This window comes from Phallusia mammillata, chromosome 7 (assembly GCF_965637545.1).
Source record: "Phallusia mammillata chromosome 7, kaPhaMamm4.hap1.1, whole genome shotgun sequence".
In the NCBI taxonomy this organism is placed as follows: domain Eukaryota; kingdom Metazoa; phylum Chordata; class Ascidiacea; order Phlebobranchia; family Ascidiidae; genus Phallusia; species Phallusia mammillata.
Window position 1 is genome coordinate 19,705,606 of NC_137258.1, and position 14,510 is coordinate 19,720,115.

At 36.7% G+C, this 14,510-nt stretch overlaps 1 protein-coding gene and 2 long non-coding RNA genes across 4 annotated transcripts; all 3 read left to right on the forward strand.

Annotated features, from left to right (window-relative positions):
- Positions 1 to 541: 541 nt before the first annotated feature.
- Positions 542 to 8,048, forward strand: LOC145238105 (laminin subunit alpha-4-like). Its single transcript, XM_080101168.1, has 13 exons — positions 542 to 637; positions 753 to 886; positions 1,040 to 1,186; positions 1,552 to 1,722; positions 1,949 to 2,103; positions 2,680 to 2,814; positions 3,422 to 3,536; positions 4,430 to 4,679; positions 5,061 to 5,229; positions 5,446 to 5,595; positions 5,728 to 5,865; positions 6,572 to 6,697; positions 7,189 to 8,048. The coding sequence occupies exons 3-13, from the start codon at positions 1,050 to 1,052 to the stop codon at positions 7,332 to 7,334; spliced, it is 1,692 nt and encodes a 563-aa protein (XP_079957294.1). The 5' UTR covers positions 542 to 637; positions 753 to 886; positions 1,040 to 1,049; the 3' UTR covers positions 7,335 to 8,048.
- A 1,022-nt stretch (positions 8,049 to 9,070) lies between these two features.
- LOC145238555 (uncharacterized) lies at positions 9,071 to 10,687 on the forward strand. Its single transcript, XR_013862143.1, has 2 exons — positions 9,071 to 9,272; positions 9,773 to 10,687. It is a non-coding gene; the product is annotated as an uncharacterized LOC145238555 (long non-coding RNA).
- A 1,185-nt stretch (positions 10,688 to 11,872) lies between these two features.
- On the forward strand, positions 11,873 to 13,801 carry LOC145238496 (uncharacterized). 2 transcript variants are annotated; one of them, XR_013862133.1, is made up of 4 exons: positions 11,873 to 12,018; positions 12,144 to 12,213; positions 12,290 to 12,366; positions 12,525 to 13,801. It is a non-coding gene; the product is annotated as an uncharacterized LOC145238496 (long non-coding RNA). The 2 variants fall into 2 exon arrangements; XR_013862132.1 differs by lacking the exon at positions 11,873 to 12,018 and having other exon boundaries at positions 12,081 to 12,213.
- The last annotated feature ends 709 nt before the right edge of the window (positions 13,802 to 14,510 follow it).

Below are 14,510 nucleotides of genomic sequence, written 5' to 3' on the forward strand. Positions count from 1 at the left end.
TTGGGGGGACCGCGAAGCGGTTGAAGTAATTCTATAATCTTATTTGGCGTCAGTTTGTGCCACTAAATAAGTTTAAATCAAAGTAGAATTGAGAATCGACTGTCTCCATTGCTAAACAATGGCCTTTATTGAATGACAACTATATCAAAAATGCAATTGTTCGCGCACAATCGTAATGTTTTTGTCCTGTTTGTGATGTCACATGCTGTCTTTGGATGATTGTTATGCGCAATTTTGCATAACTAGCTAAAATCCTGCAATCAAATTTCGTTTTTATGAAATACACATTTAGGCTTAAGGACCACGAGCCCTCGAAATAATGGCAAAGGGACCGTTTTGAAAAAAATATGAAAAAGTTTGGGAACCACTGGTGTAGAGCTATTATGGTAACAAGGAAGGTTTATACACAACATTCACTTGGTTTTCAGTAAATGAATGCAGCTTGAGTGAAAAAAGCTAGTGCTGTAGGCTTTTATTTAAATTTAAAAAAATTTGCTTGTAATTATTGTTTTTGGATAAAATAAAAAATGTGATAGGGATAGAATAATGCATTATTTTTGGTTGCATGCTGCAGCAATGTACCAGCTTCAAAATTTAGTTTGGATACTTCGCAACTCATTCACTTCAGTTGTGAAAGGTATGACTTTTTATTTGACAGCATTATTTTTTTCATGCCATAACGTTTATTTTATAATTACTAAATAATGTGGGTGGATTAAAGTGCAAATACAATTTTATCAAATGGTTTGCAGACCAATGACCAAGTAACTTTGTCACTGGAAAATGGTAGGATTGTTCTTGACAAAAATGGTGAAACTATTACCTCCGACAACTTTTATGCTGATGGCCAAACACATTTAATCAAGTTCAACAGCAATGATAATGGGTAAAATATTTTGAATGGTTGTGATATACATTAAAACATGTAACCAACAAGTGGTAACATAAGTACCAAACAACAAAACATAAGAATCTTCGTGCATAACCAGATGTAATATTTTACACATGGTCAATAAAAACATATTTCTAAAAATTAAAGAGCTCTTACAATGCAAATCGACAACACTGAAAGAATAACTTCAGAGGTTCCCATCATAGAGGATGTTGAATTCAGCAGGCGAAAAAGAGGCGCTCCAAATGCAAGAGTTATTAGTTACATTAGTGGCAGGAATACAAATTCTCATGGGTATGTCTTGATGTTACTTGATAAAAGGATAATCTGTGATTTTTGGCTCTTTGATTATCAAATTGTTTTGTAATGAATTATAACCAATGTTTGTCGTCTCATTTTTTACAAATTTACGATGAAAGTTTGAGCGTAAAGCTCAGGACAAAGGGATTGTTGTTATGGATAGCACTTTACTACAACTACTTTAGTTACATCATTTATAGGAGTCCAAATTCTAACAATATGCTGTGTTTTGGGACTTGACTCTCATCGCAAAAAGACTTTAAAAACAACAAACTGGATTTTTCATTTTTGTATCCTGATGTGCACATTGAAAAAATGTTTTTCTTATAACTCGAAAATATCTATGGGTTTTGTTGCAGAATCCTCAGGCAGCACATTAACAATGCTAAAGGTCCCGTACAGGACCCCAGCAAAGTTGCAGCACTGTTAAGACATAGGCGAAGTCCAAATGGAAATGTTGTTCTTTATGTTGGTGGAGGAGATGACCTACCAATGTTCAGAGGCTGTATTATGAAGCCCTTTATTCGGCAGTAAGTTACTATTACTTAGCTTATAGCAGCTTTTTTGTGGGAAAGCTTTTGCCTAAAATGAACATGCACAATAGAAAATCAATCATGGATTAACTGTATGCATTTTTGTGTGAAAACTGACAAACAAATTTTTTGAAGATTTTGAGAACTCAACAAACTTGCATATCAGGGTCAGACATATATTGATTTTGTGTAATAGACTAAAAAATGTTTGATTTTGATTTAGTGATTCCATGCATCCTCGTTTGTTGGCTGAAAATGTTCAATGTGGAACTCAGGGAACAGTCTGTGTTGGTCGACCCCAAATAAATGGCTGCCGTCGCCCGGAACAAGAAAATAACGAAGAGACTCTGAATGGTCATGATAGCGCTCTGATGGAAGGTATAAAATCAAACAATCAGCTTTTTGTTGAGAAGTTCAATATTCACATATGTTTAAAGGCGATTTCCGTGAGAGCTATACAATATTCATTTTTTTTACCTCTAGTGCTACACAATACAATGGTTTTTTTTTAATCCAGCCCTACAAATGTAGAGTATAATGTTACCCCTCGGGTTTATTACTTTGTTTAAGAACACTGTTATACTTAATAAATCTAATGCAAAGAGCCACGTCTGGCTCACGCGTCATAGGTTCCCGAGTCCGACCTCTGCTTAAGAACGTAGAACACCATTCTTTTCTTGAATATCAGTTTTTTTTGTTTCAAACATGTAAAACAACAAGTAAAGGTGATAAACTATCAAACAGAGCGTGTATGACCTAACATTGATCAAACGAACACTTCATTTCACAGTACGCCTATAAGAAGCTAAAATATGTTGGCAACGCAGCCAATATGTAGGCTACTGTTTCATTTTTGAGAATTCCGATAGCAGCAGTGGACAAAAATGCCGAATAGTTTACGGACAAGTTAGGAATCCGTGCTTGCCGTATTAAGTATTGCATATTTGTTCACAGGTCCTGTGGGTCGAGCCGAAAGTGTGATCCAGCCCCAACCTATTATCCTTTCCCGTGATGACTATGAGCCATATGGATTTGATGCCAGATGCGTTCTGCCGTACAGGGCTGAAACTAGTGGACATAGATACGTCGGTGAGTAAAACTGTAACGGAAAATACTGCAATTGTAGGTGTAGTAATATAAAAGGATATCGAAACATATGCTAATATGGCATAAGTTTCATTTTATCCTCGGTGGGCGGGCAATGCCGGGATGTGTTATGCCCACAATCAAGTTGAATCATTTTTATGAGGATTTTTTTGACTTATAAAGAGTTTGGTGTTTTGTTGACTTCAGTTATGTTAATCAGTAGTTTTTTTTTGGTTTGAGTTGAGTTTATTTCGCTTAGTGAAAGACACCATAGCAACGCAATTGCAATGAAACAATTACCAGGCCGGAAATAGTTGTGCAACGTTTAACTTTATGGGGCGCAAAACAGTGGCGGACACAATTGGTGGATAATGGCCGAACGCGTTGCAGCTGAACCGGGAAGGTTGTAGCAATACCACTTAAGTTTGTTACTCAGAATACCCTAGCCGGGATTGGAACCCGCAACCTTCACAAAGCGGTTGATTTACTACTTCGTGCCAAGCACCCGTCTAGCAGAGTTTAACAATTAATTGAATACTATTGGTTGCATGAAGCTCGCTCAGTAATTCGCCTTGTATGAAAAAGTATATTTGCACCGTTTTACTTGCAGGTGACGGTTATTCGAAGTACTACGTAAAACGTTTCAACCCGCACAGCTGGAGATTCTCGCTTGTCATGAGAACAAGGGAAAGAAGTGGAATATTATTCTACATGGCTGATACTGGGTAGGTGGTGTAAGTGTATGTACCTTGTAGGTTATTTTTTACTTTTGTGCAATGGAATGAATTCCTTAATTGGAATGTTTCTAATACCTGTCAACAGTCCGTTACGCTTCACAGAGTTTTTGTGTGGTTTACTAAATTTTAATTACTTTTCAAATGTTAAAACACATTGCTGCTCATTCGAAAAGCGTTTGAAAATCATATTTTTTGCCTACATTCGTTAATATTTTTTTAAAAGCAAGGCTCTTGTGCTTTACATATATGAGTGTATTGCAGGTGTACCATTAAGTCTTTGTGGTAGAGTTTTGTAGGCATATTTTTATCACAGATGTTTTTCTGGCAAGAAACAAAACTAAACTCTAAATACGCTACAATAAACCGCTATAAACTTATTACATCAGTGTAGGGTTCACAACCTTTTCGCGAAGACGGTCGCATTACAGATTTCTATTTTACCAACGGCCGCCAAGCATCTCCATGTTTTTCGTTTAGATATAATGATGTAAAGAAGTAGAATTTATTTTAACTTATACTTTCCCATAAACCGGCGCCCAAAAGTCCAGTTAGATTTTTACTTAAAAATTGATTTAGCTGAGCGATTTGGCAATCCGTCTTACTATATTGCTACGTTGTTTGTTTGCACGTAATAGGCATACTACAAGTCTACCGCGGATGCATAGGGGGCTGGTATAATGTGTTTCCATCCCAGAAAAAATCAATTCAAACCAGTTTTTAAATATTTAGCAACATAGTATTAATCAATTCACTGTCATCAGCACGTGTATTTTAATACGTTCACAACCGCATAAATTTATTTTAGCACAGGTTGTGCAACCCTGCATTAGTGGAACAACCATCAGAATATTAGATACTAATTCGACTCCTGTTGTTTACAGATGTAACGAGCACATTGCCCTGTACTTGGTCAAAGGAAAACTTGCATTCAGTGTTATGTTCGGCGGTGAGCGTCTTCGGTTGAAGTCCATTAATCGCTATGACGACGAATTCTGGCATCACGTGACGTTCGAGAGGAATGGAAATGTGACGCAGTTGATGCTGGACGGAAGCATTGAGAGCATGGGACTCATGTACAACGAATCGCAATACTTCCCAGCTAACATGCCTTTCCACGTCGGCGGACTCCACGTATGTTTTTTAGATCTTTATAGCGGTCAAATCTAGACCACTAGGTTCTGAACTTTTAATTGTGGTATTATACAGTATCGATGTATGCAACACTACATGAACTTTGTTTTGTATTGCAGTGTAAGACTTTTGCGAACATTCCGAAGTGTTGGATTTGTTGCAGGGGCCCAGAAAATTACCAAAATGTAGTTCTGTGCCCAGAATGTCCTCAAATACCTAAAGAATAAATATCTAGTACTTAAATATTAACGACGTTTAATATCATTTATTGAATTTGCTTTGCCATGTATCTTGTCCCCTACAGTTCTCTAACAAAATTGTTATCGGTAATATCATTTCAATAATACCAATCTAGACGCTAATATGGTGCAACTTATTCAGGTGGTGCCGAAGAAATTCGCGGCCAATCAAATCAACCGAAAGCACTTGTCCGATTTCACCGGATGCATCAAAGACTTCAACGTTAACAACCAGCCGATAGAAAGCCTTGGAACAGGAGCTGGACTTCATATCCATGTGTCTCCTTGTTTCGACGGCGGCACCGAACCTGGTAGGTGGTTGTGTTATGCTTGTGGTCAATTTTAAGCTGCAGTGGATTTAAACATTTTAAATATTGGCGTTTGTGTGTGATTTTGCTGCCATGAATAGAGGGGTTCATAAATAAAATACCCATTTTTTGAATACTTTGAAAAGTTCTATTTTAAAAATTTAACTTTTGGGCAGAGGAAAGCATATAAAGTTATAAACGATATCGTTTTTATTTCAGGCATGTACTTTCCCTACAAGGAAGACCACCAACCGTCGGCATACATGGTTGCCATGAGCTCTTACACTGTTGGTGTTAACGTAGAAATTACAATGGACATTAAACCACGAACCAGAGATGGAATTATTCTTGCTGTCGGTGGAACAACAGGTAATCAGTACTTGCATACTTTAAAGTTTTGCAGAACGCCATATGACCTTGTAGTGTCATTAACATTCTTTAAATAAGTGGCATTTACTGATCGAAAGAAATTTGTACATTTTTCATATCTTGTTATTTCAGGCGATTTCTTCAATATTGCTTTGGTGGATGGAAGTCTCGCTGTACGTCTACGGCAAGGCGGTGAAACGCTATTTACTCGTTATGACTCCACCATGTATGGCTACAGCTTGTGTGACGGAGCCTGGCATTCCGTAAAAAGTAAGTTCCCTTTTTTACATAGCTTGGCTAAGTAGTAATTGTAGTTGTAAGCGGGCCTTAAATTAGCGTCCGAACCTGACCCAACACGAAAATACTAAACCGTGCACGCAACGGTGGGATTTATTTTTTTGTCAGCCGGTTCTGCCGCAAAAGTCATATGTTTCAGCCGATTCTGTTACAAAAAGTCCATTGACAGTAACCAGTAATGCTAACCCGTTCGTTGATCTCATACAATTTTGTGAAACGGTTCTAAAGAACCGGTGCGAACCGGCTAAATCCCACCACTGCGTGTAGGCAGTCCACCTACAACGGAAACTCGTCTCGAACACGAATTGTTTAAACAAGAAAAACTCGAATTAGGCACGAAAACTGGTGAAATTGTGGCAATAATGAGGCTGGATGTAAAGTCAGGCCAAAATCGAGCAAGTTATTTTGTCCACTGAATGTAAAGAAATGTTTCTTGATGATACGTCTAGACCAGGACCTTTCATTCTCGATACTATTACTCGGGTAAACAATTATTAAGTTGTAATGCACAATATATTCTAACTGAAGCTAAATCTAAATTTGGATTTACAAATAGAGCCTATCAAGTTTCTAAATCTCCATTTTAGCAAATGGTTGGCAAATATTCCTTTTAAGTAACTTTAACTGTTTACCTGTGTACACTTTACACGCTTGTGTATAAACTTAAACTAAATTACAGTCAGCAAAGCAAAGAACATTATTGCTCTGATTGTCGACGAGAATTTGGTTGCACCATTAGAGGAAGGAGACTTACAGAACAGAAACTGTAACACCAATGGAGCACTCTATGTTGGTGGTGTACAAGGTTAGTCGGGTTGTCTTTCACTTTTTCACAATCATTCTACCACGTATTAGCAGAGTGGGTGTATCTATTGCAACATTTTTCAGCTAAATTAATCAAAAAGCAATGGTGAAAATATGTATGTCGTGGATCAAAATTTGAAAAAGCCACCAAACGGTGAAGCCTGACCCACATACAGACATAAAAAACTGATCGGGATTCGTCCTCGGGTGTGTCCTGGGTTCGAACCCCGTGAAAAAAAAGTCAAATACTGTATAAGGATTTATGAGATAATATCATTTAAACTAATAAAAACGACATTTTATTCCGAAACTGGTACCAAAGTTTTGGGTAAACCCATTGTTTACTGATCTTGTGATGAGTCTGATGATTTCCAGTTATAACTTATGGAGTTAGACAAAAAAAGGAGATTACAAAAATAAAGCCTGCTGCATAAGACCAAAGCCAATTTTGGATGTGTAACCTATAAGCTCCGTTTTTTATTTATATTTTAGATGGTGTTTTCGTGGAAGGACTGCTGACAAATAGTCAGTACGCCGGCTGCATCCGGAAAATGCGATTCGACTTCCGACCGATTAACCCATCAACAGCTATGTCTGTTAATGGCGACATCACCACCAACATATGTCCCCTGTTTTAAATATCTGCTGCTTGCCAATCATCACATAACCCTGGTTCACTCATGTTTTTGTATACTTTGCTATTTTCTTTCATGAAGTAACGTAATTGCAATAGCCGACACCACAAGTTCCAAACCTAACTCCGTAAAATAGTTTAAATATGTGAATGTGGAAGCAAATCGTTTTTTAAGAACACATGGGTTGGACATGTATTGTTTATAACGTATATATACCATGTTAACGTGCCACAGGCATGGGTGCCGGCACGTAGGGGCAAGAGAGGGAACTTGCCCCCCTTGGAATGTTTAGGTTCCTTAAAATTAACATATTTCGTTTGGTCGTATGGGGATTTTTACATTGTGTACGCAATTTTAATGCAAATATTTTAGGCCTATGTGTACATAATTACTTAATTTAGTAATCTATCCATAAGTATGTGTTTATCAAAATTTGTCCCCCTCTGGAAAATTTTCTGCCGGCGCCCATGGCTACAGGTCACTATGTTGTGTTTTCACTTGTATAAATAAATATACACTGCATATGTAAAAAATACGTAGATTTAGAAAGTAAAATAGTAACTGGAACAGCACCATAGTCCAAAACTCCAAACATGCGTATTTGTGCGGCCCGCGAACACTTTTTGTATACAGTCATCGAATGGCAATTTCTGATTGCAGTAGGCCGGTGGTTCTCAATCTTTTTTACTTTGCAACCTCCTTTAAAGGTTTTCTGACACAAGCGACCCCTTTACAAACAAATGAATGAAGTTTCACTACAAGAAATGTCATTATGTATCACATGTCACTGCAACAATTCGGTATGTTGTACTGCAGTAATTCCTTAAAATTGTGGTCATGGCTCACATCAACATAAATCCTTAAACTATTTCGTGCTTTTTATGTCAAGAAAAACCAAAAACCAAATTTATGTTGTGGCTATTCGAAATCAAACTGTCGTGTGAGTTGCTATGCTGCATAGAAATCACGGGAACAGTTTTTATAAAGCGGATAAAATCGGATAAAAAATCGTCTTCGCGACCCCTTTTGAAAGTTCTTGGTGACCCATTTGGAGGTCGCGACCCCAGGTTAAGAAACATTGCAGTAGGCACATCCCAAATTATGTCGCACGTTGTAAAAGTACAGGTAAAATATGTGTCTATTATGAGGCGACAAAGATTTTGTGGCGCTATAAGCGTTTTTTATCGTCCAAATCCAAACCCTAGCAACACTTGAATCTTAATGGATGTAGCTTACACTGTGAAAAGTTGAAAAAAAAACGTCTCAAAACATTAAGTCAAATATCTACCTACTACCGACATTCCAAACCAAATTAAACGTGAATCGGACGAACAAATTTATACCCGATAGTTTAAAAAAAACAGTTTTGATATTTTAGGGGGGGTAATGAAAATATCAAAGAAAAATCCAGTTTAGTGTAGATTTTGTCAGATAATTCCGGTTTCAAACTGTTTTAGCTGTTTTCTGCCTCCTACCGAACCTCCAAACTGATTTAATCCGGAATCGGAAACTTTAAATTGACACTCGATTTTTGAAAAAAACGAAGTGAAGATTTTGAAATTTTTTCCATATTTTTGGTTTTGAAGTTTAAAAAATTGAAAAAATCCGTTATTACACTCCATTCCCTATTAATACTAAACATATTTAATCAAGGGAGCAAACGTGGTACTGCACGTTTTTAGGAAGAATTAATTGAAAAAATGTTTGGGACAAAAAGTTTCGAAAATAATTATTACCCCTAGGAGATAATAGTTTATGTTGCCAAAAACCGAAACTGCCTTTGAATCAAACCCCGCGCCACATCATCAATTGACACGCATGGATAGACACAACCAATCAGCGATCCTCAAGTTTTTCAGCGTGCCAAAGTCTTTCCTGACAAAGTCATTTATCTCGTGGTGTTTGTGACGTGCAGAGGTGGAAACATCTAGAAGCATCAAGGTAAATCTAAGTTATGTTTTTATTGATTTTGCAAACCGATACATTTTATCTGCATATTATTCGATTTTAAAGTAACTTGCTTTGCATGTTTAAACTAAATCATGCTCACATACATATGATACACATTTATATTTATAAATATACATAAATATTATACTTATATATGTGTGTCTGTGCGTATTTGTACTAAGAACACTTTAGAAAACTAGCATTAAAGGCAATGAATAAATAAATTGAAGCTTAGTTATGCTTGCAACCTAACTAAACTAGTAACAATAAGAGCTAAAAAACAGTTTACTACAAGATGCAGTCGCAACTCAACGCAACTTGCTTTGGGTATTGTGACGTCACACACGCGGGTGTGCGTTTTTTAAATTGATGCCGTTTGTGAAATCTGCACCGCGCTTATGCTTAGGGTAATTGGATTGAACTTTTTTCTACGTTTATAATCACAGTTGCTGCATCGTTTTACACGTTAGTTAATATTACTTTGTTTACAGATTGGAAAGTTTTTCTGCTCTACGATGTCACCAACCTATTCATCACCAATATTTCTCAACACCAATTATTAATTTGTATGTAAACATATAGGAGTCTGCCGTGGGTCAACCGGGATTGTGGAATTGTTAGGCCTAACTTAGGTTAACTGGCGCTAGGGCTGAGTGACCCATTCTTTGTCCGAGGGGGACCCATAGAGGTTGTCTTCCTCGTTCAATTAATGGTCCAAGTCGGTAGGAGTGCTATTACCAGCAAGTTGGCGCTAGGGTTAGAATTAGAGTAGCACTCTCTAACTAAGGCTAGGTTAGGTAACATAGGTGGGGTACGTTTGGGATCCGCGCGCCACCTAGGGACTTTACATTAGACCGATTTCTAGTTAGGTGTGGCGCGCTGCTAAATGGTTTTAGCTAAAATAAGGTGCGCATAGAAACACGGCCTGGGTACGGCCTCCACCGCATTGCATTGGCCGCGGTGTAGGCGGGACGGAGTAGGGACACCGTTATTTCCAATGAAAGCCCAGGCTCGTGGGCTAGAGGAGACCGACTTTGCATTTTGCCCGAAAAGTCTCGTGATCCACCCTGATAGGGCGCAAACTGTTGCTAAATTTTCCAGCCCTGCATTCGCGTAAAACCCTTGGGTCATTGAGGGGGGACTCGTGGGGGCAAAGGACAGTGACACAATGTTGTTGAGTTATACGCCCTAAATCGTCACTGTCCCTTTTAAACAAACCTTTGCGCCTATGCTAACTGTAAAATTAGGGACGTTGTGGATTTTTTTTGGTCTTGACCAGCTATTATTATCCATGCTTGTACATTCGTTTCAAAGTTTTCTTCACTAAGAAGAGACCGCGATTTGAATGTCAGGCATGTGATGTAATAACTCCTGATATTCGCAATATAGTGTTTACATTAAATTAATATTTCGCCGATTAAAAAGCCCCAAATTTCCCTTTCTGCTGGTCAAACCCATTTTTGTGTGGATTTAGGCTTATTTATTTTACAACTCCAGTTCCGTTTTTCCTGCTTGACCCGGCCATCTAGTCATTATGGGGCAATGACATATTGGGTGGTTGTAAAACACGACAGACTCACCTTCTACTTTTCTAGGCTAATTTGCGGCGGCTGTATGCAGGGCAATTAGTTGAGGCAAGCTTGTGTTGCGTACTTTTACGTCGGACGCGCAGGGACGATGGCGGTTCCAACGTTTTTTCAGGAACTTATCCAATGAAGCAGATGAACATTTTATTTTTGCCGAAGATAAGCACAGTTCCCGCCGTTTCTTTTGCAATTATAATCAAATTTAGTGATTTTTTATAACCCACTACGAAATCGTATATAAGTCTTTCGTCTTCCCTCTTTCATCAACAAAACTGTGTGCGGAGTCCGCTTTTTCTATCCTTTTTTTTCTTTTTAAATAGACCAGTTCTTGGGGGGTGTTGTGCCTTTTTACATCAGCTCTCAGGTTCTTCATGTTATTGCTGTGTATTTTTTATCGCCCGTCGCTCGCATTAACCATGCGAACCGCCATCGTTAAGTGTTAGGACGTGAAAAGTTGAGTAGTCAGGTTTTTGCTGTTCCCTTTCAAATCAGCTTATGTTAAATTGTAAGTATTTTGTTGTTTATCTCGTTAACCTCCAGAATCTAACTTGTTTTTGTTTTACAGATTTGGCATCAAAATATTGGTTTTTAAAGTAAAATTTATGGAAAAAAAATTAAAACCAACAATTTCAAAGCCATGAATGCTAATTAGGGTTTATCAGGTATTTGGAAATTTGTGATTATATTATCTATTTTGAAGCAATTAACATCCCTTTTCACAGGTTTAAACTCAATCTGGTTTTGTTTTTCAGATTTTTTTATTTTTTCACATGTTTAACACTTTTATTGTTTTTCAGATTTCAGAAGCATTTTTATGTAAAATAATTTTTTAAACAATATATTTTGTTTTTCAGGTTTTAGGATATTTTAAATCTTTTTTGAACTAGGGAATTATTTGCAGGTTTAACAGAACTAACTTTTACCTTGTTTTGTTTTTCAGTTTAGGGTTTTACGTTTTAAAAATTTTAGTAAACTTTTTTTTGTTTTGCAGGTGATAGGAAAATATGTGTTTTCTTTTTACAGGTTTCACATTAAATTTTGTTTTGTTTACAGATTTTAGGTTTTTAGGGATAGGAGTAAAACTAATACTATTAAAAGTAAATTTGTGTTTAACTTGTAGACTGATACTTTTCAGTTTTTTATGATTTCTGGTATGTTAGGTATTTTAATGATTAACGTATTTCATTCTTTTGCAGGTTTTACCGAACTTTGTTTTTGTTTTTCAGCGTTTTTAAGGTTTTCAGAGGTTAGAAAGTTAGGTTTTCTGTTTTTACAGGTTCTACATATAATTTTGACTGCTGAAATCAAGTAATAAGGAAAAAATGACATTTAAAAACAAAACAAAAGTAAGTATGCTAAAACTTCTATTTACGTAGTTTTCACATGGTAAATTTTTTTGTTTATTTTTCTGATACCGCGGAGGAGAATGACGTCATAGGCAAATAACGACGACGACGACAACCACCATGACGGCCATCTTTACAACATGAAGACAAAAGGTGACCGAATGTGCCTAAATTGTTTATTGAAGGATACATTTAAAATGTCAACCAACCTAAAAAGCTTTCTTTGCATGTTGCCGATTTCTTGTGTTTAACTTACTTTGCTTGTTTTTGTTTGGTTTGTTGCTTAAAACAAGTTTCTTTTCTTTTTTCAGACGCCGCATATCACACTGCTTCCAGACAAAGGCAACCATCATCACGGGAATTCACCCTGGACGTGATCACCGACGTTCTCACAACATCAAACTCGTCTTTCCATTTTGCCATGGCAACCTCCTGCGTCACAATGACGTAACTCAAGTGACGTCACCGACAATCCTAAGCATTGTATCTGGCTTCACAACTTCTTACGCCTCTATGACGTAAATATCGTGACGTCACGGTCTTATTCGGTGATCTGCCCCAGACGTTTCTCTGTTGAACTGTGCTTCTACATCACTCTGACGTCATGTTGACGAGCAGGTTGCGAAATTGTTGTTGCTCAACAATTTTGAACCGAACACTTCGGCTATCGCTTGTTACACGTGAAATCACAAACACTAACACAGCGGCGTGTAACATTCGGACCAGTGTTGTAAATTGAGTTGCGCTTTTCGGTTCGGGTTGAATGCGGGTTGAATTTTAACAATCGGCATCACTTTCGCTGCATTTTCATTTAACTTTCGGGCCTGATTCAGGCTTCGTTTTCTAAAAAAACAACTGTTTCGGGTTTCTTGCTTTTACAACCCTGATTCGGACGTATTTTATTTTAACAAAAGCACAATATTTCAAGGTGTCGCTATGTGTTTATGTGTGTTTTGTGTCCGCGTTACATACTAATTATAGAGGTTTTAAAAATTAGGTTTTTTAATCATGCTTAATTTATTAGTGCCCAACGTTTTACTTTCGCGCGATGTTCTGTATACGAAAGTGCATATCATGCTCTAGTGGTGCTGATATATTTGTGACTTGTTTTATAATTTAACTTATGTACAGCACCAATACCTCTGTAGCTAATCACGTGATTAATTGTGTTTTTGGTTTAAATGTGTTTTTGTGTCTTGAGAATCATCTAAAATGCCATGCATGTTTTTTCTTTCACTCGCCTTTTTTTGTTTTTTCTCTTTTATACATGCAATACAGCCCTTAAATTGTAAAAACAAAGAAACATATTTTTTAAGGGCTGCATTGAATGTATTTACAATTTAACAAAATCCTGCAGTATTTAAATGCACTTTATGACTTGAGATGACAGTCATGCTTTCATTGTACTATTTATTTGCTTTTATGGTTGTTTTGTATACTTCTGTTTCATTCTATTTGTGCATCCAATATCAAGAACTTTGTGCATATTTTTTACTCTGCCGTTTGCTGTTTATATCTTAATCAAGTTCTGCTTTATGCTGTTTTAATACTCTTGTTTAAATGGTGCAATACATGCCTTAAAACGTTAGTTTTTTTGTAAAGCAACGGTTCTTAACTGCTGGTTATTAGGGCTGTCACCGAACAAAGGTTTTTAGTTTTTCTAATAATCAAATAATATATTTCCTTATCAATCAAATAATCAAGTAATTCAAATAAATTAGAATATCTGGGGAAAAGGTCCAGGGCGGTTATTAAATAAGGATAGTTGAAATAGCTAAACGAAAATTGTATTACATCTAGACTACATCGTTTTTCTGTTTAAAATAAAAAACTGCTTCACTTATTCTCCGTAATTTGGTAGAACCATGTCTGTTTCCCTAGGTATTTTTTCGCTTTATTTTAACAGCTATTATTGGATACATGCTGAATTGAATTGTGCTCTATAAAAATTTAATCACTTACTTGAATAACCTTAGTTACTGCTGGGTGCAACTAATACCTGAATGTACAGTAACTTGGCATGTTTTTTGTCCAATATTTTTAGTAGAATGGGTATTTGGGCGATGAACATTATTTTAAAGCTGTAAACAGAAAATTTATTTAATTATTTGAAATTCAAACAATTCAAAATTCAAATTAATCAAATAATTATTTCTTTGTAACAGCCCTACTGGTTATCCAAAGGAAGTTTATTTTATTTGGTGGTGAACTGGAAATAGTTGTGAAATATATGGCATAATCAAAGACGGGCAAAAGGTTTTGCCGTCAATAACAGTATGCCACCTCTGAACATTCAA

Bases quoted from the DNA above. Each gene is read 5' to 3' on its own strand.
- LOC145238105 (XM_080101168.1), top strand. From the start codon at position 1,050: ATGCAAATCGACAACACTGAAAGAATAACTTCAGAGGTTCCCATCATA. The intron at 1,187-1,551 runs GTATGTCTTGAT...GTTTTGTTGCAG, and splicing joins AGGAATACAAATTCTCATGG to AATCCTCAGGCAGCACATTA. The intron at 1,723-1,948 runs GTAAGTTACTAT...ATTTTGATTTAG, and splicing joins ATGAAGCCCTTTATTCGGCA to TGATTCCATGCATCCTCGTT.